Source organism: Muntiacus reevesi, chromosome 2 (genome assembly GCF_963930625.1).
Source record: "Muntiacus reevesi chromosome 2, mMunRee1.1, whole genome shotgun sequence".
Taxonomy (NCBI): domain Eukaryota; kingdom Metazoa; phylum Chordata; class Mammalia; order Artiodactyla; family Cervidae; genus Muntiacus; species Muntiacus reevesi.
In genome coordinates this window covers 120,279,960-120,303,779 of record NC_089250.1, presented here as the reverse complement: position 1 = coordinate 120,303,779, position 23,820 = coordinate 120,279,960, and the positions used below count along the sequence as shown (strand labels likewise).

At 53.6% G+C, this 23,820-nt stretch overlaps 1 protein-coding gene across 5 annotated transcripts in view; it reads right to left on the bottom strand.

Annotated features, from left to right (window-relative positions):
* LDB3 (LIM domain binding 3) overlaps window positions 1–23,820 on the bottom strand; it is a 59,253-nt gene that overhangs the window by 11,812 nt on the left and 23,621 nt on the right. For 3 of the 5 annotated variants that reach the window (XM_065922731.1, XM_065922732.1, XM_065922734.1), the window contains 4 exons: window positions 8,202–8,344; window positions 2,634–3,075; window positions 1,044–1,224; window positions 340–460 (listed from right to left, as the gene is read on the bottom strand). In XM_065922731.1, coding sequence (XP_065778803.1) covers window positions 340–460; window positions 1,044–1,224; window positions 2,634–3,075; window positions 8,202–8,344 — 887 coding nt within the window. Of the gene's footprint in view, window positions 1–339; window positions 461–1,043; window positions 1,225–2,633; window positions 3,076–8,201; window positions 8,345–11,579; window positions 11,763–17,656; window positions 18,429–23,820 lie in introns of those variants that run through there. The other 2 variants (XM_065922736.1, XM_065922735.1) reach the window with 2 other exon arrangements.

Here is a 23,820-nt window from a genome sequence, read left to right as displayed (position 1 = left end):
AGCTTAATCCTCACCACAGCTCTATGAGGCAGGTGCTGATCTTCCCCTTTTGCAGATGGGGAAAGTGAGGCTCAGAGAATTTTAGTAACTCATTTACATTTATAAAACCAGCCTGAGGTGGAACCTGGAACAAAGGTCAGAGCCAAAGCCTTTTCAGATTAGGCCTCGTGGTCTCCAGTTTAAAATCATCTGAAAGGTTTCCTAAACGGTCACAAGATGCCAACTTGGGGTCCACATATTTGGTGCAGGGAAGGTAGCAGAGACTGAATGTCTGTGAAAGGGAACTCCTAACCTCTTTCTTCCAGACTGTGGGGCCTCCCCATAGCACAGAGGTCCTACCTTTCTCACAGTAGGGCTCCCCATCTTCCATGTGGAAGAGGCTGTTCCCGAAGGGCTTCTTGCAGGCTGCACAGACGAAGCAGGTGGTATGCCACGTCTGCCTCAAGGCATGCATCACTTCCTGGGGAAAAGAGCCTCAGTTCAGGACAGAAAGATCCAGCGGGGAGAAGGAGGCAGGCTTGACGTCCACACCAGGCCTCGGTCACTGCAAGAATGTCCCATCAGGGAGCAGGACAGGCAGCCCAGGAAGCGGGCCTCAGACACATCGAGGAAGGTTAGGGGTGGCAGACGAGGGGCTCCTACTCGCATGCTGGGTGCGAGGTTCTGTGTGTGCTCACATAAGCTGTGATGCTTCTCCTCCCATTAAACTTGGGAGGGAGGCAGCTTATTACTGCCATTTTACCAAAGGAGCATCAAGTGTCAAAGCCACACAGAGGTACAGGGTGAGGCGATTTGCTTTTCAAAAGCTCCCCAAGCCACTTCAAGCTATGTGGCCCAGGGATACAATCATCTCTCATTTCAAGTTCATTTGTTCCCTAGTTCACTGGTGGCAAACCAACGCCCTTCTAGGATAGAAATGGAGTTGTTCTTGCTCTGTTAGCACAGCAACTGCTTGGCTTCCAAATGGGACCCCACAACACTGGGGAGGAGAGACTGGTTGGAAAACAGACAATGGTCCGAGGAGAAGAACGCTGCCCACTTACCCCCATGATTTTGGTGTTACACTTGGCACAGACTGGGGCAAAGAACTGCTCATAACACCGCTCACAGTACACGTTGTTCTGCTCCTCCACAAAGCATACATCTGCCAGGGAGGTCTTGCAGTAGGCACAGTTGAACTCTTCTGGATGCCAGGAACGGCCCATGGCTACCAGAAAGGGGCCCCTGGGAAAGCAGAGAACAGTATCTCCTAAGCAGCCCCAAAAGCTTAAGACCAGGTATTTCAAAAACTCCCAACAATATTCACACTTTGACCTTGATAACCCGACTTTTGTGACTGTTCTAATGAAATAACTGGAAATTCTGATAAAGCTCCATGAAAAAAGATGAGGTTGCATCACTTTCAAAAAAAGAGTAATGGGGAGGCAACTCAAACATCTACTACTAGGGGACCCAGTAAGTGTATTATGGGATATCCATTCAGTTGAATACTTGTAGTAAGAAGAGCCATGATGATGGTGCTAATGGCTAACTTTTATTAAGTGCTTACTCTCTGCCAGGCACCATTCAAGAAGAAATTTGCATTTATTAGTGTGTTTAACTCTCACAACAACTCTATGAAGCAGGTACTATCATGATACCCATTTTTAGATAAGAAAACTGAGTCCAGATGTTAAGTAAGTTGTTCAAGGCTTATAGGGCTGTTATGGTAGACCCAGGACACAACCCTTTACCTACATCAGTAGTCAGAACAATGAGACTAAAGAAATGCTTTATATTTTAATGTTTACTTTTCTGAATTTTCTAATTCTTCTCTAAGGAGTATATACTTTCTGCTGTTGTTTGGTCAACCAAGTTGTGTCTAACACTTTCGTGACCCAATGGAATGTAGCCTGCCAGGCTCCTCTGTCCATGGGATTTCCCAAGCAAGAATTCTGGAGTGGACTGCCATGTCCTTCTCCAGGGGATCTTCCTGATCCAGGGATTGAACCCACATCTCAAGCATTGGCAGGTGGGTTCTTTACCACTGAGCCACTTGGGAAGCCCCATATTCTTTGTAATGATACTTTATTTTTAAACAAAAGTATATTTTCCATATACATATGTTCACCCTCCCCCCCACACACATGCACATACTATAAACATATTATATTCAAAAAGTACCACCCATGATCCTCGGCTTCTAAGTATGAAATGACTTGTTTTCCTTTCAGTGTGGCAGATGGCCACCAAAACCCTGAGCAGCACAGGCCTGACTGTGAACAGAGTCAGAAACAGCCCCAAAGGAAAGCTGGGTCAAAACCAGCACTGTCAGCCAGCTTGCAACAGGCCTAATAAACCTACCAACCAGACTTGCAATTCTCAGAACCCAGCCTTAGCCCAAGGGGGCGGCCTGGCACAAGCACCACACTGGAGCTTTACCCACTTACCTCATGGAATCCTCCCAACTCCCTGGGGAAGTGGGTGTCACACAGGTATAGAAGCTAAAGCTCACAGAGGGTTAGACCAGAGACGGCTAGCAGGAGGGACCTGAGGCTGCCCTGCATGTAACCTTCTCTCTGCGCCTCCCTCCCTCCCGTCCCCCTTGCCCTGCCAGGACCCCAGCACAGGGGCGCAGTGGGATCTGACCTTACCGGATGATGCTGTTGCAGTGGCCACAGAGCGGAGTCCGGCTGCTGGCTGGGAAGCGCTCGGCCCTCTGGACCGTACCCCTGGCAAGGGGGGACACCTGGGGGGCCGGTGGTGGGGGGGTGTAGGCAGGGGCCCCTCGGGGCAGACTCTGCTTGCTGACAGTGGTGGTGCTCTTGCCAGGGGCAAACTTCTGAGAGAAGCTGTCGTCTGTCACCCATGGGGGACGGCTGGCAGACTCCGCAGGGCCCCCACTATAGGGTGTAGGATTATAGCTTGGGGCTGGCGAGGGGGTATAGGCTGGTGCTGGGGAGGGGGAATAGGTGGGAGCGGGGGAAGGGGTGTATGCAGGGGTAGGGGATGGGGTGTAAGCAGGGGCAGGGGAGGGCGTGTAGGGGGTTGGACTGTAATTGGCCCCCGGGGATGGGCTGTAGGTAGATGCAGGCACTGCAAGCCAAAAATATCCAAAGAAAAATGTGTCAGGAATTCATTTCTCCCAGCTTCCCCCACCCCCAGCCAGAGAACTGCAAAAGACAACTTTAATATTAGAGCGGCACAATTCCAGTTTTTACAAAGATGCGTCCCGAGCTTCTTCATGGCCTTGATTTGAATTTGCAGCAAGGAGCCAAGGGAGATAAAGAGCCATGGAGCAGAGCCCTAGGGAGCTTGGACTGGGCTGGGAAGGGATAGAACTATAAATATCTGCAGCTGTGCGGGGTGGGGCTCAGTCAGGCCTTGGCTGCCAGGAGCCTGCCGGAGACAGTGAGTGGGGGCAGGGGGTGCGGGCAAGGCTTGTATCTGGATCCCCTGGGCTGGAGAGGGTGAGAGTGGGTTATTTTGGCCTTGACTGGAAGATGCTTTTGTTTGCACTCTGACCAGTGATTTGACACCTGAAACACCTCAGTCGTATATGTTTGCTGAACCTGGACCTAGTCCAGTCTTTGAGACAAAGCAGATGACTGGACAGTTAGGTTTTCAAGTTTAGATTCCAGGTTTAATTGCAATTGTGTTTTGTTTGTTTGTTTTTTTAAAAGCATGGTTCGATGTGTAATGGGGGAAAGTCCATTTTGGTTTGAATTGGGGTGGTGGGTCTTGAAGACATCATTCAGAGGGAGGCTAGACAGAGATGCTGAAGTGACATGGCCCAGGTCTAGCTGCTTCTTCAGCCTATGGTTGCCTCTGGGGGACCCAAGCTCCCCCGCCCCACTTTGATGGAAACTGAGAGTGTGTCTGAGTGTCTGTTAGAGGTTACCTTCCAGTGCAGAAGGAAAATTCTCTGCCCTGTTTCTGGAACCCCCTCCTCCAGCTCACTGAGAGCTGAAAACCCTTTTAGGGTAGCAAAACAAAGGAGCAAAGCAGCTGCTCACCCAAAGCCCTCCAAGGTCTGGGCCTCAAAACCCAGGTTTCTAAGTTCTGCCTCTCACTGTGAAGCTAGCAGGGGCAGATCCAGCTGCGCCTGGCATACCTGGTTTAGCCAGCCTTCACTCCGAGAGAGGGAGGTTCCGGATGCCTCACCTCAGCTCACAGTTTGCTCCTCAGAAAGAGGCCTTATTCCTTCTACCCCAGGAAGTATGTCAGGGCAGCCTCCCTCCCCATCCCTGCATCAGGCCTGGTGAATGGCCTATGCTGATAGGTGCAAAGACAGCCCTCAGCAGGCTCCAGCCTGGAAAGGAAGGTCATTCTCAGGGCTAAAGTTCCTGGCCTGGCCTCTGGTCTCTCCCCACTTGGTTCCCCTGGATTAGCCTGCTGCTCCAACCCTGTACCTTCTGCTTGCAGATGATTGGCCCTTCAGAGCTGGGTGACATGGAAACCCTATTGCTGGGAATGGGTAGGGACCAGGCCTGTGATATTGAAAGCAGAAGGGATAAAACCCTCCACAGCCCTGCCCTAGAGCCATCCTGGGAGTGAGGCTGGCTTCCAAAGGTTAAACTTTCTCCATAAGGAATCTTCTTCCCACTTACTAAGAGGATAGGCTAGGCACCTAACAAGTGAACTGGGTAGTCCTCTTTACAGTTGAGGTCACTGAGGCTCAGACAGAGCTAGTAAGCGGTAGAGTGAGTCTCCAAAACCATTCTTTCTATCACCCCAAGCTGCCTCTGTAAAAAAAACACAAGTCTGATTTCCAGAAGATTTGGGTGTACCATGTTGATAGGAGTACCTATCAACCTGGAGGAAACCCCCTGGTCTGGCAATGTAGCACAGTCACCGAGAGCCCTGGGTTCAGGGCCTCACTCTACTACATCCTGGCTGTGTGTCCTTGGGCAAGCTCCTTAACATCTCTAGGCCTGAATTTCCTCGTCTAAAAATGGCAATAATAATTCTTAGTACCTTATTAGGAGGATTAAGGGAAATAAGAACCACAAAGACTTAGCCTAGTACCTGGCACTGTGTATGTGTCACTACATGTTAGTGAGGATGGTGAGGTGAGTGACTTCTGGGTCTCATGGTCCAGATGAACTGGCAGCTCATCTCACTGCTTGATCGTGACATCACCTGAAGGACCCCAGCCCAGGCAGACTGTAGGATTTAGAGGATGGGAGATGTGACCTAATCCTAATACTGTGTTATCTAGTACATAGTCCTAATGTGGCCATTAGCACTTGATATGCAGCTAGTCCAAACTATGCTATAAATATAAAATACACACCAATTTTTAAAGACTTAGCACAAGAAGGTAGAATATCTCACTAATAATTTTATATTGATTGATTATATTGATTAAAGTGATACTTTGAATATACTGAGTTAAATAAAATATATTAAAATTAATTTCACCTGCTTCCATATACTTCTTGTAAATTTATTTTTAATTGAATATATACTTTTTAAAAAAATGTAGCTACTAGAAAATGTATTGTTACCAGATAGTGCCATCCTAATCTGGACAATAGTTACCAAGTACTGCCTACTTTCACATGCCAGGGCCTTTATGTGCACTATTTTATGTAATACTTGCTGCAATCCAATGAGGCAGATAATAGTCTCTAGTCCGTTTTACAGAAGAGGAATTGAGGCTTGGAGAGCTTATGCAACACCGCGCTGAAACTGGCGCTCAGGCTGCACGACTCAACCCCAGATCCCTGCTTAACCACTCCCCAGGCAGAAAAACAGGCTTTAGCACGCCCCTTCCAAATCTGGCCCTAGCCCACTTTTCCAACTTCTCTCTAGCAATACTAACCCTATTGCCTCTACTAGGCGGTCTTTCTCTTCCCTCATCTGGAACGCCTTCCAGTTCCATGGTTCACTCCCTTTTTCTAAACCCCAAGAACACGAAGGTCTCAGCAGGTCAGAGGCACGCTGGCATCTGGGCACAGTGGGCTGATTCCTTGCCGAAGAGTCCCCCGACACCCCCCACCCCGCTACGAGCTAAGGCCTTCCCTTCTTCCCGGCGCAGGCCATCAGCTTCCCTCCGCCATCAGGAACCCGGTGAAGATCGGGGCGCAGGGAGCCGCTTTTCACAGTTCTCTTCCCTCTGCGCCCTTCAGCCTGGCTGCCCCCGCCATCCCCAATGTGCCAGGAGAGAGACTTGATATCCCATCTCCGAGCCCGAGGCTGTTGCTATTTCTGCTTGATGGAATGAAGCCCGTCCAAATTAGAAGGTGATATTTCATCTCTAATTGGCAAGTTCAAAAGGCTCCTATCGCACTCGGCGGCTCGGGAATGTGTAATTAAACAAGGTGATTTCTGACTCACTCCAGGTCGGCCCGGCTCCCCCGAGCGCCTGGCCCCCACCCGGCCCGCGGGCCGACGTGGCTTCCCCCGGCCCGTGTGGGGGCCCCTCCGCCCTTGGTCCCCTCCCGGGCCCCAGGTGCTCCAGGGAGCGGCCGCCCAGTCTCGGCGCCGGCGATGGGATCCGGGTCGCGAACGCCACGGTCGGCCCGGAGGAGCCTTCGTGAGGAGCTGCGGCTTGGGCTGCCCACAGGCTCTCCGCCCTCCCTGGGACCGGGGTCGGCAGAGACGAGATGGGGAGAGGCCCCGGGCCCATGTTTCCCCGTTTCTCCCCGGGCCGCCTCCCAGCCTCCCGGGGACTCCACCCTCAGGAGAAGGGGCGGAGGCAGGCCGGCTCCGGCGCGAGCCCGCCTGGCTGCTTCCTTCCCCCGCGGGCAGGAATGAGTTAACGTCTGCTCGGCCTGGGAACGCGGCAGAGGCCCGCAGCTCCGGGGCTCCGGCACGTCTCGCCCCCCCGGGCTCCAGTCCCGGAAGGAGGGCGGGGGGCACCCGACGAGCCAGGCGGCGCGCGCCACTGGAGCCGTGCCGCCCCCTGGCGGGCCTGCAGAAGAGAGCCGGCGGCCCGGGCGGGGGCGCCGAAGCCCAGGGCCCGCCCCGGAAGATGCCCTTAAGGACCCACCTGGGAGGGCAGCCCGGGCCAGAGCGGAAATAGCCACCCTGCGCCCCGATAGAGCCTCACCTCCTTTCGCAGCTGCTCCTCCAAACTCCTTATCACCCTCCCTCCTGTGCTCCCCATCGCTGCAAAGCAACTACTTCCTCCAGCGCCATCCGAGATTTTTTACCCTCACAGCCGGCTGCAAATTGCTCCCTAATAGTGTGGACTTTTAACCTTGTGTTCTCCCTTCTGAAGAGATAGCGCAGGGCACCTCTTGTGTACCAAGCACTGTCCTGGGGGCTTCATTTTCATCCCCAGAGCATCAGGTGTACATAACATGCCTGTTTTTTAAACGAGGAAATACAGGCCTGGGAGATGAAGTACTTTACCTTGGATCGCCGAGCAGGACCTGGCAATGTAGTCTGATGCTAAAGCCACTTCTACCACCCACACTCGACCCTGCTGTCAGAGTGTGTTTTATGAAACAGATGGCTGTTCATGGCTCCTCTGTCCTACACATCAGGTTAACGCCCCAAACAAGGCTCCTCCTGTCTCAGTCCCTGTCTCATCTTCCCTTAAGTTCACTGAGCATGCCGGAGGGGCATGCCGGTGGAGATACCAAAGCCAGCCTGAGAACTGCCCTGGAGCTCTGGGGAGCGACCCAACTTTGCCTAGGAAAAAGGAGGACATAGGCTGAGCCCATGGCTCTGCAGTGACGAGAATGGGGACCAAAGCAATAGAAGAGACAACCAGTGAAGCCAGCCATTGGCAGACCCCGTGTGGGTCCCTCTCCCGCCTGTCACATGTGCTTTCCATGCCTCTAGTTAGCCTGTCCCAGCTGAAGAAACCAAAGACCAGACTGGTGAACAGCTTGCCCAGCATCACATTATGCAGTAGGTCTGTCCAAAGCCCGTGGTATTTTTGTTATAGCTCCGCATCCACTGGTTTCAATCAGACCCAGACTCCTGGAGGAACAAGATCCTCCCCACTAAACCCTCTCTTGCTCACTTGGAGCCTGCAACTCCCCAGGCAGGAAATGTCTTGAGATCTAGGAGGCTCCGTCACTGCCTGACACTGCCCATCTGTCTCTGCAATGCCAGAGACAACTTCAGTAGGATTCTGGCCCATAATTGGAAGAAGGAAGGATGAATGTTATTAACCACCATCCTTCTGGGGGATGTGGCTTTAGAGCTGACCCCTGGAGCCCATGCCCAGGCTAGACAGCCTCCCTTCCCAATCTGCCTCTCACCTGGCTGGTAGACAGAAGGCCGGATGCTGGCAGTGGTGACAACCCGGGGCTTGGGTGCAGGGGCAGCTGGGGCCTCGCTGTATGTATGGGCAGCAGGTGCTGGAGAGGTGGCCACAGCAGGACTGTAGGCAGAGGCCTGGGGCCTGGAACCAAGTGGGGAAGAGTTAGCAGCCAGAAGGACAACCCCTCCCAGGCCCTGGAGCCTACAGCCATGGCAGGCTGGCTCCCTGATCTTTAAAGAGGCTCTGTAAGGAGGAAACCTGACAAAGATGTGCCTGGGGAGCTGCCGGAGGCTGTGAAAAAAAGACCAGGAGGTCTTAGAGGGAGAAAACTGCTCTTTGGGTGCTAAGTCTTGGTGAGTCTGGTGAGAGCAGCAGAGACACTGTGAAAATTACAGCCCATTGCTGGTGCTACCACCTTAGCAGAGGGAGGAAAGGTACCAGTCAGACAAGAGGATGATGGGAAACCCATCACCCCTTGTGGAGGGACAGAGGGATGGGGGTGGGAAGATGGGACGGGGAAGGAGGTAGAGGCAGGAAAGAGGAAAGATGGAGAGAGTCAAAACTACTTCCCAATCTTTTGGGGGCACCTCACAGCCTCAGACCACCTGGCTTCCTCCCCCTCCCCCTTTCTATTGTTGTGGAGGGAGCAGCAAAATCTCAGGTTTCTGGGTAAGAATGCTCCAGGGAGGGGAGGTCTGGAGAACACCCCAACCCCCAACATACACAGAGGCTCTTCTGTATAGAATTCCTGTTGCCCTCCTCCCACTGCGTTAGCTGCCAAGAGGCCCAAAGCAGGCCTTTTCCCACTTATGACCCAGGGACCCTGGGACCAAAGAGATGGAAAAAAGTAATGTATCTCCTCAGGAGATGCTGTGCTTGGCCTCTCCTCTTAGAGAACTAAAGACTCCAAGAGCTCCTGCAGCTAAGCAGCCTGTTCAATGTTGTCTGATTCAATGTTTCCCAGTTCCATTTGCCTGTGAAATCCCTCATCTTTTCTTCATTTTAAAACTTAACAGAAAAGAAAAAGAAAAAAAGAAAAAAGAAAAAAAAGGGGGGGGCGGGGCGGAAAAAAAAACCCAAAACTTAACAAACACCTTACAGAACATGTCTGAAAGATGCAGAAAATCTCTGCATCTTTCATGCACTAATGGGGATGACATGACCCACACCCAGGGAAAATGGGACATTGACAGGGGTGTGGAGAAATGAGCCCCTGGAAATATACTGCCTCCTGCTTCCTGTCTTCCTTCCCCCTTATGGGCCCAGGGCCTGCCCATCTCTGCTGGGGTCATAGGATAAGGGAGTACCATCCTCTCTGGGGCTCTGTGAGGGGGTTGCCCTGAGCTTAGAATTTACCACCAAGCTCCTGAATGGATCCAGAAGGGTCCGGGTGCTGCCCCAGACAATTAGTTAGAATGCGTCTCAGAGAGCCAATGTGCTGGACCTGGGGGCTTGTCCTGCCAAGTTGTTGTATTTCTGGTTGAGTGAGAACACTGTCTCCCCTCTCTGGGCCTGCCCTTCTCTGATGTATCAGTGGAAGAGGAAAACGCCATGTCCAAATGGTGCCCAGCTTCCACTGTGGTGGAAGACAACCAAGGGTCAGCTGGTCTTAGTCAGACTCTCCCACCAGTGGAAGATGCTTTCCTAACACCCCAGGAGCCACAGGTAATCTGTCCGAGATTGGTGCTGGGGGAGCAAGCAGAGGCTTAAGATAGCCAGCAAGAATTCTGAGGCTATGTTGGGTGTCCATTTGTCTCCCACTGGCTCCCTCTAGCACCACTCCAGCCCATGTAACAAGGAGGGCAGATAGCTGGGGCCAGAATGAGGTTCCCTGCCCCCCTCTGCTCTAGCCTGATGCTGGCAGCCCTCCATGGCTTTCTCCACTCTCCACCCAGGCTTCACATCTCTTTGTAAGGCAAAGTGGAGGGAGGATTTGCTCTGTTGAGGGGGTCCCGAGGCCCCCCAGACAAGGAGGCCTGGAACGTGGTGCTGGAGGCGCCTTTGAGCAGGGCTGGGGCTAGACTGTCCATGGAGCTCAGGCATCTAAAGTCTTCCCCTCACACTGGGGCGGCATCTTCTCACTAGACAGTAGGGACCTGTCTTATCCCCCTCAAAGTTTATTCTTTGTGCAGGGAGCATGGCCGTTACTTAAAGAGACTCTGGCGTGCAGAAGGGAAGCAGCTTGCTAAGTGCCCCCAGGACGCTGGGATATGAGGACCCTGGAAGCCTGGGCTAGGCTCACCCTTGATACTTGAGTTGGGTTGGGGAAAGGCTGGGCTCAGCATTACCTGGGTCACTGTGAAGCCAGGCGGCAGAAGCTGGGCACACAGGCCACTCTGCCCATCCTTCATCCTGGCTTCAGGCTGCAACAGGGAACCATGTACCTTGACCTGCTGAAAAGGTGTCCTTTTCAGCAAAACCCTGGGAGGGGAGTGTGGAGACTGGGAAAGCTGGCTCTGACCCCAAACACCAACTTGGCAGCTCCACACAGCCCAGGAAGAGCTGGGCCTGCCCGGCCTGTTACACTGCCTGCCCACTCCAGAATGACCTGTCCAGCCTTCCCCTCTGCCTTCTGACACCTCCCCTCATCCTTTTCAACACCTCCCTTCCCCTGCCTTTGCTGAGTATCCATGAGGGCAGACAGGAATGCAGTAACTTGCAATACTTGAGAGTATTTTATGTGCTGGGTGTTTTATGTACACTTTTTCTATCCTGACCCTATAAAATTATGGGCATTATGCATTAATGCATTGTGCATTAATGCCTTAGGAGATGAGGAACCTAAGGTTCTGCAGAGTTGAGTCACTTTCAGAAAGTTACAGACAGTAAGTGGTAGAGCAGAGATGTGAGTCCCACTGCACCAGGTGTCTCTGGAGCTAGGGTGCTTCTCCATCAAGAGAACAGAGGGTAAGGGACAAGGGCGAGGTAGTTTGTAAATAGTCGGACCCACCTTCAGTGCTCAGGTCAACGCTCCCTCCTCCACGGAGGCTTCCTTGATTTCCTTTCTTTCTCTGTAATCCCAATTCCAGGAACATGGATTTTCCACACAGTCTCTCTCTGTTATTTAACCTTACGTGTGTGTGTGTGTGTGTGTGTGTGTGTGTGTGAGTGAGAGAGAGAGAGACTTTTACCTCTTTCCCTAGAGCATGTGCCCCTGGGGCAGGGTGACATGTCCAGCCTCTGTCCTCGGCCACACACACAGTGCATCTCCCTGAAATGCGCCTCCAGCATCCCCTTCAGCCCAGGATCCAAGGGTCGTAACCACTTTGGACGGGCCTTTCCGAGGGCCCAACACAGCTGCCGACAGGCGGACCCAGGGGAGGCCTTTCCTGCCTCCCTTCCCCACGGGCAGAGCCGGCACCTGTGGGCCAGTTACCTTGGACTGTCCGCAGGGCTTGAGGCAGGGGCTGTGGCAGAGGCGGTGGCAGCGTGGGCAGCGGCTGTGGCCGGGGGTGGCGAGGCTGTGCTGGGAGAGGCAGCAGCAGGCGACTGGGCAGAAGCGGGCAGCAGTGGGGTGGCGGCCTGACTGGTGCACACTGGAGCATGCTCAATAGGGGTGCTGATGAGGCGACCGAGAAAGACAACAGGTCAAGGGCGCCACTCTGCAGGGTGGGGGCGGTGGCCGCAGCAGAGGCAGGCTGGGCAGAAGTCGCCAGCCTTACTGTGAACAGAGCCGGATCGTCCAGAAGGCTGAGCGAACGAGCACCCCCACAACCCAGGGCTCCCAGAAGGAAGGGCTCAGACCACAGGGCGGATCACAGGAACTTCAAAAATATTCTCAAGCCTACTGAGATTCCCCTACATGATTCCCCTTTCTCAACATGTATTATAAAATCAGTGTGGTCAAAAAGTCGACTAAATTATCAACCAAGTTTTCTCCCCCATCCTGTTTTCCTCCTCCTTTCACTGTTTCCTGTTCAGTCAGAGATAAGCATTGCCTTTGCGAAGGGATTATACAAGGAAGAAAACAGAGGCAAGGTATTTTGTGGTCAAGGGCTTAAGTTCTGAAGTTGTGAGAACTTGGGCTTTAGGCTGCGAAGGACTCGGAGCACTGATGGTACATTTGGAAGATGGGTAAAAGCTACCATGCCAGGCAGACCAAGGTCATCTGAACAAGAAAGGGGGCAACATGGAGTGAGGGACTCAAGAATAAAGGTAGCTGTGCCTGTTCTCTGGGCAAACCCTGCGGAAGTGGCAGCACCACAGGGTCCCCTGTGCTCAGGGCCCTGGTGAAGGGGCAGGCAGGCCTGAGGCAGCCCAAAGATCTGCAGGCCATCTTGTGGCCTGGGGGCTATAGACAGTTTCCTACACCCCTAAGAGTGACATGGACGTGGCCCTGAGTGCCTGCACATGTGGAAGTCCCTGTAATTGAGACCATGAGAGGTGACTGCTCTGCCACTACAGACCACTGTGACCTCTGCCACTACAGACCACTGTGACCAGATGGGAGGGCGATATCCCAGCAGATGCCTAGATCGTGATCAAGGACCAGGTGCCCAGACTCCCCATCCCACCTGCCTTGGCATTCTGCAAGCACCTCCTCCCCAAAACCACCCCAGACAAAAGAGGAGCATCAGAGCCTGAGTCAATGGGATTAGATTTCTGCCCCCTGTGAAATGAGGCTGAGAATAAAAATTAAATGATAGGAAAGCAAAGAAATGTACATTCTTTGCTCACTTGGGTTACTGGACTAAGATCTGTTCTTTCTACGACGGCAACTTGTTCAGTTGCCAAGTCATGTCCGACTCTTCACAACCGCATGGACTGCAGCACGCCAGGCTTCCTTGTCCCTCACCATCTCCTGGAGTTTGCCCAAGTTCATGTCCATGGAATCAGGGATGCCATTCAACCATCTCATCCCCTGTTACCCAGGATATTGCAAATCCTATGGGTGGGAATGATTTTCCTCATGCGATGACATTCAATTATTGACCTCCCACTAGGTGCCAGGCCTGTCTCAAATCCTCACAAAAGCCCTCTGATGTGGGTATTACAGATTCTTTTTAATAGGTGAAGAAATGGAGGCAGAGAATTCAATTGCTGGAGCTCCTAGAACTTGGTAGTGACAGCAGAATCTGACTTAGGCGATAGATTTGAAGCCTTACCCAGTACAAGTGGCCCCTCAAACAGGAAGAAAGAACCTTCTTCCTGCAGTCAAGTAGAATCTTTCCCCAGCAAAAGGCACTATTCTTACTTGAAATAATTAGAATAATCCTTTTCCCTCTTTAAGTGTTTATCATATGCCAGGCCTTGCACTAAACAGCTATATAAGCATACCCCGTCACTCCATTTGATCCTTTCAACCTGGCTGGGCAACTGGTATCAAGATCCTCATTTTACAGATGGGGAACTTGAGGTCCAGAAAGACTGAATCTCCACTAAAACATCACTCTGTCACCAAGTGCCAGGGACGGATGTGATCCCTAACCACTACATCATTTCTCAGGCTTGAATATGCGGGCACAGTGGCCTGGAAATCTTGTTAAAAATGCAGGTTCTGGCTCAGAAAGTGGGTAGCAGGGCTGAGAGTCTACACTGCTAACAAGCTCCCGGGGGATGCTGATGCTGCTGGTCTGTGGACCACACTGAGTAACAGGGTGCTACACAGGTCTGTCCCAGACAGGAGTGCCAGGGGGCGTGAGCTGTTTACCGGAGCATCACAACGTGCCCTCCTCCCTCCAGGGAGGCGTATGGTAGAGAAAGGTGTGAAACGGCATGAGAGGGTCAAGGAAGAAGGGGCTGGAGAAGAGGCGAGGCTGCAAGTTGACTGTCACATGGGCGGGAGCACCATTTTTCTCCGTGACTACACAGGAAGCATCTAGAGTGGACAAGGGCAGCGGCCATGCCCTGCCCAGCCCTTTCACAGCTTAGTGGTTCAGAGAGGCAGCCACGGGCACCCCAGCTCTCAGGCTCATGGTGGTGCCCAGTCCTGGCCCACCATGAGGCCACTCAACGCCTCCCTCATGAAAGAACGTGGCTTCTTGAAGCCATGCCTATGAAGTGGCTGCCTCAGAGAAGCAGCTGCATGCCCTGACACCACCACTGAGCTGGCTGCTCAGACCCCCATGGTGTGGACATGTTTGGGAAGGCCTGTCTGACAAAGGACACCCCATTTCCTTTAGCTGCTTCTCCCTAACCCTGCCACCTGCTTCCCGGGGACTTCTGGGAACTGCAGACAACAGTGATAAAAACACCCAGGCTGGGAACATATTCTCTGCAGGACAAATAGGAAACTGGCTTTACCTGTCTCCTGTATTCCAATCCCCTGTCAGACCAGCTTACCTGTTGCTCTCCCCAGGCATAGCTCCACATGAATCCTGGCTTCTTGGGGGGTGAAGTTGGAGTGGATATGGCCCTGGGAAAACCCATCATCTACCACAGGGCAGGACAAAGGGCACGCTATGAGGCTGCTGCTCAGGGCTGTGACTGGGTAGCCTCCTATCTTGGGTTACTGGCTACAGACACCAAGCAGCCGGGGCCTAGGGGAGGTAGGAGCAGCACTGAAGAGCATCCGGAAGGATCTTGGGGTCTTGTCCAGGTCAGTTCATGCCTGAAATTCCCTGAGGAGGGGGGCCTCAGAAATCAAGCACTGCAAAGCTCTTACTAGACCCTGGCTTCAGTCCTAAAGACAGTGCCTGTTAGATCACCCCAGCCTGGTCAAGGACTCTGGCCTGGTTCATAATTCACCTTAAATATCTAAGCAAAAACCAAGTCAACCCAACTATATCAACTGGCCGGGGGCTGCCTGGGAAGGGTGTTGCCAGAGGAGAAGCACAGCCTGGCTACAGTCCCCTTTTCAGTCCCTCTCTCCCTTCCACCCCGTTGGCATCAGGCTGCAGTGTGCCAACCCTGTGCCCTGCTCTGTTGAAGTGGCCTTTAGTTGTTGCTCCTACTGGTGACAATGACACTATGCATGGAAAGGAAGGGGATGGTACCGGCGGTAGTAGGGGCCTGGGGGGTTTTGTGGTCACTGGGCTCAGGCTGGAACTATTGGCAATGCATGCTGTGGGCATGCCGTGACTGATGCTGCTGGGCGGTGTTTGCCTTTACTGGGGTGATGATGCTATTTGTATTAGCTAAAAGAATGGAGTATGAACATCTCTGTTGATTCGATGATGATAGAATGCCAGTCAAGTGGTTGGCCTTGAAACTATTCATGCTGCCACCCACCTAGTTAGCATTCCACCTTGCAACCTGACGACAGTTGCTCAGGGCGGCCCTGATCATGTGAATTTGCAGCAGGGTTGCCCCACGGCACGACTCCAGGAGGCCTGTTGACCCTGTGGTCTATGCAGTGACACCCCTCCAGAACTGCTCAGAGCACAGCAACCCCACAGGCTGTGGAGTGAATGATGCCCCGCAACCTTCACTAGTTCCACACTGCTTTCAGAACAGAGTCAAAATCCAGAGCCTGGCATTCCAGCTCCGGACCACTGCTAACCATAACATCCTCTGCCTGTCTTCCATTCCAGTCAAAATAATTAACTCAAGGTTCTGGGACATTCCTTCTCATCAGCACCTCTGCTTTCTCTGCTTAGAATAACATATGCAGCCTTCTGTGACTGTGCATGCCCCACTCCTGTCTGTTTCCAAAGATCAAACACACAGACCCCTTCTTCCAGGAAGCCTTCCTGGATACTCCAGATGAAAAACAATCCCTTTCTATGGACCTCACACAATCAGCCTTTCATCACGGTGAGTCACAACCACATCAGCCTTTTCTGATTCCTTGGGCACCCACAGTGGCCAGGAACCTAGTGCCTCGACGGATGCCCATGGACATGGAATGCTGAATAAGGACACTCTCCTATTTACCTCACAGTGCTTCACACAGACCCCTGGCCTGGGGCCACCCAAAGTGCGGCCTGCAGTGGCCTGGGGTCACTGGGGAGGCACCAGGTGGGCTGGAAAGCAAAATAGCCTTCCAGGACTTCAGTTAGGCGGATCCAAGAGGGTTCCATCTGACAGGCTAGGGGGATAGGGACAGCGGACTGGAAGGTCACCAGCTCTGATGGGTTAGCCCAGTTCCTCTGCTAGTCTTAGGACACCCACTACCTGGGGCCTCTTTCTGCCTGGAAGCCCTCAACCTCCAACCTACCTCTGGTCTTGGATGTCCTCAATAAAAGGTCAGCTAAATATGAGCATGCCCTAGGATGCCTAAATGCAGGCACGTCCCCTGTTGATCCCCTGGCCAGCCTGCCTTGCCTGGTCCTTGACTTGACCCTGGGGTCAGACTGCTAGAGGCAGGATGAGATGGGAGGTCAAGTTGGAACAAGATGGTGTGTGTGGTGGGGGGGTTGGGGGGGCACTTTTGGGAGCATCTCAGGGTGGTGGACAGGATAGAACACACTCCCTGACCAGCCCTTCTAGATGGGATTTCCAAGGTCCCTGGAGGCAGAAAGGAAGCCTGTGCCCAGGGAAGTGGGAGTGAGAGCAAGGCTCTGGCCCAGTCCAGTCCCAGGGGTGGTGGGGAGTCCTGAAGGATAGGCCTCAACACCTGTCATTATTTGTCAAGTGTTGATGATCTCATGTTCTCAGCTTGGGGCTCCCTCAGTCAGGGAGGAGGCTGATGAGTAGGCAGGTGAGTAGGGAGGACACTAGCCTGCCAGACTGGCCCTTCCTAAACGCTCAGGACTGGGACAGGCCATAGGTGTGTGGAAGCCAGGAATGAGAACCTTCCTTGCCCCCTTGCCACGCGAGCAAGCCTCCACCAGGCACGCCTTCCAGCTCCTCCCTCCTGAGCCGTGGCCTGCTCATGAGGGACCTCTGCGGTTTCCCTGTGAGCCACTCCTTAGTCCAGCTGTGTCCACCTCAGCCACTTCTCTCCCTCCCGGCCAGGGCTGAGCATGCACAGTGCCTTCCTGGGACCAGGGTTTGTGGTGCGCTTTCCGATGGGGAAGGAGGGCTGGCTTGGCCTGCCGGCTGTGGCTGGTGTGGGAGGGGAGGTGGGGAGCATTCACACACACTACCCGAAGGAGTCTAAGGCTGCCCTCTAGCCCACAGAACAGCTTCTCACCCACTGTCCTCTCTGCCTGCTCTCTGGAGCCCTGGGCAGGGCCATAGGGACAGGGAAACAGTGTTTGCATTGGAAGGACTGATGCTGAAACGCCAATACTGGTGTGAAGAGCTGACTCATTAGAAGAGACCCTGATGCTGGGAAAGATTGAAGGCAGGAGGAGAAGGGGATGACAGAGGATGAGATGGTTGGATGGCATCACCGACTCAATGGACATGAGTTCGAGCTAACTCTGGGAGATGGTGAAGGACAGGGAACCCTGGTATGCTGCAATCCGTGGGGTTGCAAAGAGTCGGACACCACTGAGCCACTGAACAACAAATCCCAGCCCTGAGGGACACTGCCCCTGCCCCTCTTCTGCAGGCACCTGTCCTCTCCCCATCTCAGACCTGCCCCCTTGGGTGATATGCACACAGGTACAGCAGGACTGGGGCAGGTTTGGTTCATTTCAAAGCCTCTTTATTTCAGAATGAGCATGCTTATATGTACAGGAGAGAGAACTAGGGAGCCAGCACACACAGCACAGAGAGGCGAACACACGCTCCGATCTCACCACGGCCAGGAGGGGCCTCTCCCTCGTCTACCCTGGGGCCTCCTCTTCCTCTGCAGGGAGCCCTGTCCTGGGCTGCCTGGCTCCAGAGGGCACGAGGGAGTAAGTGGGGCAAGGGAATTGGCTTCTTCTTAGGACCCTGACCTATGGGCTGCTCATTCCAGGATGGCACTAGGCCGGGCTGCTTCTCCCAGGAGCTGAGGTTGGTGGGAGAATGGACCAGTGGCAGTCTGTTTCCCTTGGTTCTGGGATGTCCTATCAGCAAACCCCATCACGTCCTCTCTGATCTACAGGAAGGCCCCGTGCAGGGGAGCAGAGGTTTGGGCTATTTGGGGGGTGGCGAGGGTTGCACTGAAGGGCAGGGGTGCTGCGTGGGGCTGGGCCTGGGCCGTCAGCTCTGGGCCGGGCAGAGAGCACAACTGCTGCAGGTGACTAGCGAAGGTGCCCCCCAGCACGCTATACATTCTCAAGCATCACCATGGGGCTCACATGCCAGATCTGTGTGGGGGGGAAGGCGGGAGGAGTCAGGCCTGCAAGGAATGGGGGGATTCCAGACAGCCTCTTAGCTTTTAACATTAAGAATTTGGGCCGAAAGGCCATGGTGCCAGTTGCGTAATTTGGCAAAACGTGGGCTGTTACGTTCCGTTTCAAACCTTTCCCTGTGGCACAGAGAGAAACAGAGAGACAGAGACAGAGAGAGAGAGAGGAAGAAAGAAGGGGTTAGGGGACGTGTCCGCCATCACCCTGTCTGACAGCTGGGGCAGAGGGCATGGGAGGGAGGGTTCAGCTTGGAGAGGCTTTGCCACCCATGGGGTAATTTCCAGGTGGTTAGGCCTGGTTTGGGGCAAGACCAGAGTTACAAGGACCAGAATGGATGGACTACTGTCCCTGACTCGAGTGAGTCATGGAGAAGGGGCCTGGCTAGAGGACCTGAGGGCAGGCTGGGCACAGGGGTGGATGGGGGGTCTCCAGGTTCTCCCTGGCCCATGTGGTTAGGGCTGGCAGGGCTGCTTTGGCTGTGGGCTCTTGGGACTGAACACCATAGGCAGGCGAGCCTGCATGGTCTCTGTCCCCCAGCTGGGCATCAAGAAGAAGGAACGCCTGTCCCCGTGACGAGGCTGGGTGAGCAGACCTGCCAACTCCCTGTGCTGCCCCATTCTCTGCCAACCGTTCTCTGTCCCCAGAGAGAAGCCTCCGAACACCACTGACTACCCACCCAGCTAGGCCTGAGCACAGCCAGGCACACACGTGCACATGTATACTCACAAGGCTGCTGGCACAGATATACTGGGGGCCCGGACTTCCCGCCACTTCCTGCCAGCAAGGCCTCTGGGGCTCAGCCCACAGCTCTCTTAGCCGAGGACATAGGACAAAGCAGGCGAGGAAGAGCCAGAAATATAGATATGGAGGGGAGATTGTGCCTGGGAAAGGCCAAAATCCTAAACCTCCAGACCAAGGGACCTCTAACATCTTCCAGAATAGAGGTGCAAGTTGGTGGCCCAGGGGCCTCATCTAGTCACAAACACAGTGTGTTCAACCTGGACAGTGTTGAAAATTCATTTAAAAAATTAACTGCTACATCCAGATCATAGACTACTACTCGGCAATAAAAAGATATGAATGAACCACTGGTATACTCCACAACTTGGATGAGTTCCCAGAGAACTAGGAGGACTGAAAAAGCCCATCCCATAAAGCCTCAAGCTGTATGATTCCATTTACATAACATCCTTGAAATGACAAAATTATAGAAACAGAGAACAGATTAGTGGTTGCCACAGGTTAAGGACAGAGTGTGTGCAATAGGGAGGTTGAGAGTGGTCTGGAAAAACAAGATGGGGGCATCTGAGGATGGAAGTATTCTGCATTGGATGGTACAGGTGTCAACACCATGGTGTGGTACTAGTTTTGCAAGACGCTACCATTATGGGTAAAGGCTACATAGGCTCTCTCGGTATTATTTCTCATAACCACAGGCCAATCTGCAATTGTATCAAAATAAATAGTTTAACAAATGAATTGTCAGCATATAAAAATCAGAAAGATTGGCTTTAGGTCTTTAAAAATCAAAGGATGTGGCGATGCTGGACTTACATTTCTGCATGATAACAGTCCTGTGTACCCACATGTACACCTGGTCACCTCCCCACATCTGTATTACCTGGCAGACTCCCCCTCTACACCTTAAGGCCTGCAAGTGGGTCCCTGCGTAAAGGTTCCATTTGACAAGAGGGGTCTCCTGATCACATATTTGAAAATCACTGGTCCAGACTTTCCTAAGACCACAAAGAAGCCAAGGCGCAAATACCTCACATGAATAGCCTATAGTCACATGGAAACTCAGAGGCAGAACCATGATCTAAGTGCCAGGCGTCCCTTGCTATTGCCTCTCCGAGAGTGGGGAAAAGGGGGTGAAGATAGTACAAGCCCAGGCCTTGTGATAGGGCCCACACAGCCCCGCCTGCTGACAGCACCATGGGCGGCAACTATCGACCAGCACACACAGCCCACCCAGGACACAGTCGCAGCCAGTTTGTCCAGCCGGGCCCAAGCCTTTATCATCAGTGCTCAGTGACATGGTCAGGGACAGTCCTACAGAGTTGGTAAGGCTTGTGAGTCTGCTCTGCTTGGAGCTGTTGGGAAACTCACAGCCAGCCAGAGAGGAGCAAGAAGATGGAGGAAGAGAAGAAAGGGGAAGAGACTGCAGAGTGAGTGAGAGCAAAAGGGAAAGAGGTCCCGGGAAACCCATGAGGGCTGCTCAGGTGACACACAGGGGAACTGAGCACTAAAATCAACTTTTTCCTTAACACATGGAGACCACAAAGAGATGCAGAGTTCTTTACTGAGGTGAGCATCAGGTAAACACAGAGACTGAACTGATAGACAGCTGCACCACAAGAGGGGGGCTGGGTCAGGAGGTGGGATCTGAGCTCTTAACTGCGGCGCTGCAGGAAGGTTGTGTCCATGCGGTGGGATCCATATGCCTGGCAGAGTCAAGCCCTGCCTAGGATGAAACTACGCTTGCCTGGACTCCCAGCCCCACCAACCTTCGAGCCATCTAGGCCCTGGAATGCGTTCCTGAGGTCAGATGGAAGGTGTGGTGACCTTTCTGGGATTATAGGCTCTGCTACTTCATATGAAGGCTGGGAGCCACACTACCACCTGTACCTACGTGGAAGCTGGCAGGAGGCTGCTGGTTAAGCCCACTTGACAGTTTGCTAAGGTGATGGCCTTTCCTGGGAGAGGAACCACATCCTCAGCTGATACTCAGACTGCTCTGTGGCTCACCCTACCTCCCCTGTAAAGACAGAGTCCCTGGAGATTAGGCCAGCAAGGGGGCCCTGGAGCCTTGGAGGAAAGCTCAAGTTCAAGTTCAAAGTGTTAGTCAATTAGTCGTGTCTGACTCTTTGCGATCCCATAGACTGTAGTCCACCAGGCTCCTCTGTCCATTGGATTCTCCAGGTAAGAATACTGGCGTGGGTTTCCATTTCTTCCTCCAGGGGATATTCCCAATCCAGAGATTGAATCCAGGTCTCCCACATTACGGGCAGATTCTTTACTGTCTGAGCCACCAGGGAAGCCCTACTTGCTACCAGATACCAAAGACATCGCCGCAGTGCCAGGAGCCAGGGCCCGAGAGGAGAGGAGGGGAGGGCGGGGTGGGGCTCTGAGCTGCCCTGGGACTTGGTGGGGGCTGTCCCAAAGGTGGAGAAGGGACGGTTAGGGACAAGTGTGCAGGTCCTCTGACATGCAGATTACACCTGTCCTGGAGGCCACCCAGTGCCCTGCCTGGTGCAGAACAACTGGCATCCCTGCCAGCTTTCCCAGCACACAGCAACAGAAAGGAAAAAGCATCCCAGCAGACATACAAGCCTAAATAGGCTGCCACGGTGCCCAGGTTGCTGGGCCCCAGATTTAGCAAACTCAGGCCATGCTGGAATGAGCTCCCTGGAAGCAAGGTGCAGTGAAGCCTTCCTGGGGAGTGCAGCCTTTGTGAGAGACTCTCAGATCCCCCACTGTGAGTCAGACTCCACTGGGAGGGGGAAGGACAGAGGCCGTGTCTACCCTCAGCCAACACGATGCATCAGCAAGGTCTGGGGGTACAGATTCCAACTTGGGAGGAGGGAAGGATGCAAGTGGGGCTCAGTCCCCCAAGGGAGCAAGATCTCTGACCAGCTTGGACTCAGGGTAGGGGTAAGTGTGTTCCCTACTGCTCAGATGGCCTCTCGGTTTGGCCTGGGACCCCAGCTGGGACCAGTGGCCAAAGTCACAACTTCGGGCATTAATCACAAACAGAATTGAACCGCAGCACCTGTTGTACCCCCATCTCTTGCTCCCCGGGCCAGAAGCTGCGTGCCATTCAGCAAAATAAAAAAGCCTACTGTCCTCCTTTGGCCATGGGGAGAAGGGGCATTTGGTGGAGTAGCTGTGAGGACAACCTTCCAGAAATTAAAGTCAGGAAAAGGGAGAAGGGCAGGAGGCTAAGGCTCTTCCAGTCCCAGACAGAGGCTTCCTGGGGGCCTCAGAGCCTGTACTGCAGACTCAGAGGGAGGGGCTGACAGGCGTGCAGAGCTGTGTGTGTGTGTGGGGAGGGAGGGCTGCTTTCTTAGGGCGGGTCAAGGTCTTTGACCAAGGGAGGAAGCAGGCTGAAGTTTCTTCTTGGGCCCCTCTCTTCCAGATTTCTCTACAAGGAAACCCTCCCGGGCTGAGGGAGAGACTCCAAGACCTGCCGCAGAGTTCGTAAGACACCCTGCCTTCGGAGGGGATCTGAACGGAGCTTGTGGGCAGTTAGACCCCAGGGTGGGGAAAGGGCCTGGTGGGGAAAGACAACCAGGCCGAACAGGCCCCAAGAGATGCTTCTGAAAGGAGGGGAGGGGAGGGCCCACACCGGACCACCGTGAACACCACCTTTTGTGTTCTCACTCAATGACATCGCAGAGCCTACAAGTATTCCAGGGAGAACATGTGAGACAAAGGTTCTCGACCCATACTAAATGTGTCGAACTCCACCTTCTAAATGGAGTCTGGTTACTGAGATGCCAACTGAGAGTGCTGGCCCCAGAAACATAAAGTGTCCAGAAGTACTGAGAAGGGGTGATGAGGGGCTGGAAAGGCAGGGCAGGCCCCTACTGGCTTCTTGATGGAAGGGACCTGGAAATTTTTGAGCAATTTGTGGTGTGTGCTGTAAAACCCCTCCATCAAATCTTCAGGAAAGACCACACTGCTCACTGGAGTATCTCTGAGCGGCACTCAGAAGAGGAGGTGGGATAAACATAGAAATGACGCAGGAGCAGAGGAGCACCGGGCGGAGAGAGCTGACAGCTTAGTTACGCCTCAAATAGCTCGATACTACCTTTTGTGCTAAATCAAACACCATCTCATTTCAGGCTCTTTACAGACACACTGCAGGCACCGACAGGTTAAGAACCATCACTGGAACCGCATGCCATTGTTAGCAGGCCGGGGAGGACCACACTTTAGGCTTAGACGCCCCAGCCAAAGAGTGGGAGCAACTTCAATTGGCAGAAACAGGTTCAAAAAGAAAATCCACATCAACTCGAGCTGACCCCCGAGTCCCACTCTCCATGTGGTCCCGTGGCCACTACACGCTGGTTAGCAAAGATAGAAAGCTTGGCCCAGGGTGGAAAGGCACCTCTGAGCCCCAGCCCCTCACACGGAGGCCACCACGGGACGTGCCAGCCCAAGGCAGACTCTCCCAGGAAGGACATGCAGACAACACATTTGCTTCTGGAAGTGTAAGCACAGTCACACTGGGCCCCATGCCTGCCCATGGAAGGCCCTAGTGGGTTCCAGTGGGTTCCAGGGCAGTGTGCCCACCTCATGCCCAGGGCTTTGCTTCCTTGCAGCAGCTGTGGTGCTGTGAGCCGTCTGTGGAACTGATACCTCAACGTGGGTCTGGACAAGTGAGTCCAAAGGCCAGGTGCCCCAGCCCAGCATAGCCCTCCGCGTGCCAGCTAGCTTCCCAGTGCCTACCCTTCAGACTCACAGGGGACAGGCTCTGAGATGAGTGGGCAGGCCAGGCAGCCAGCC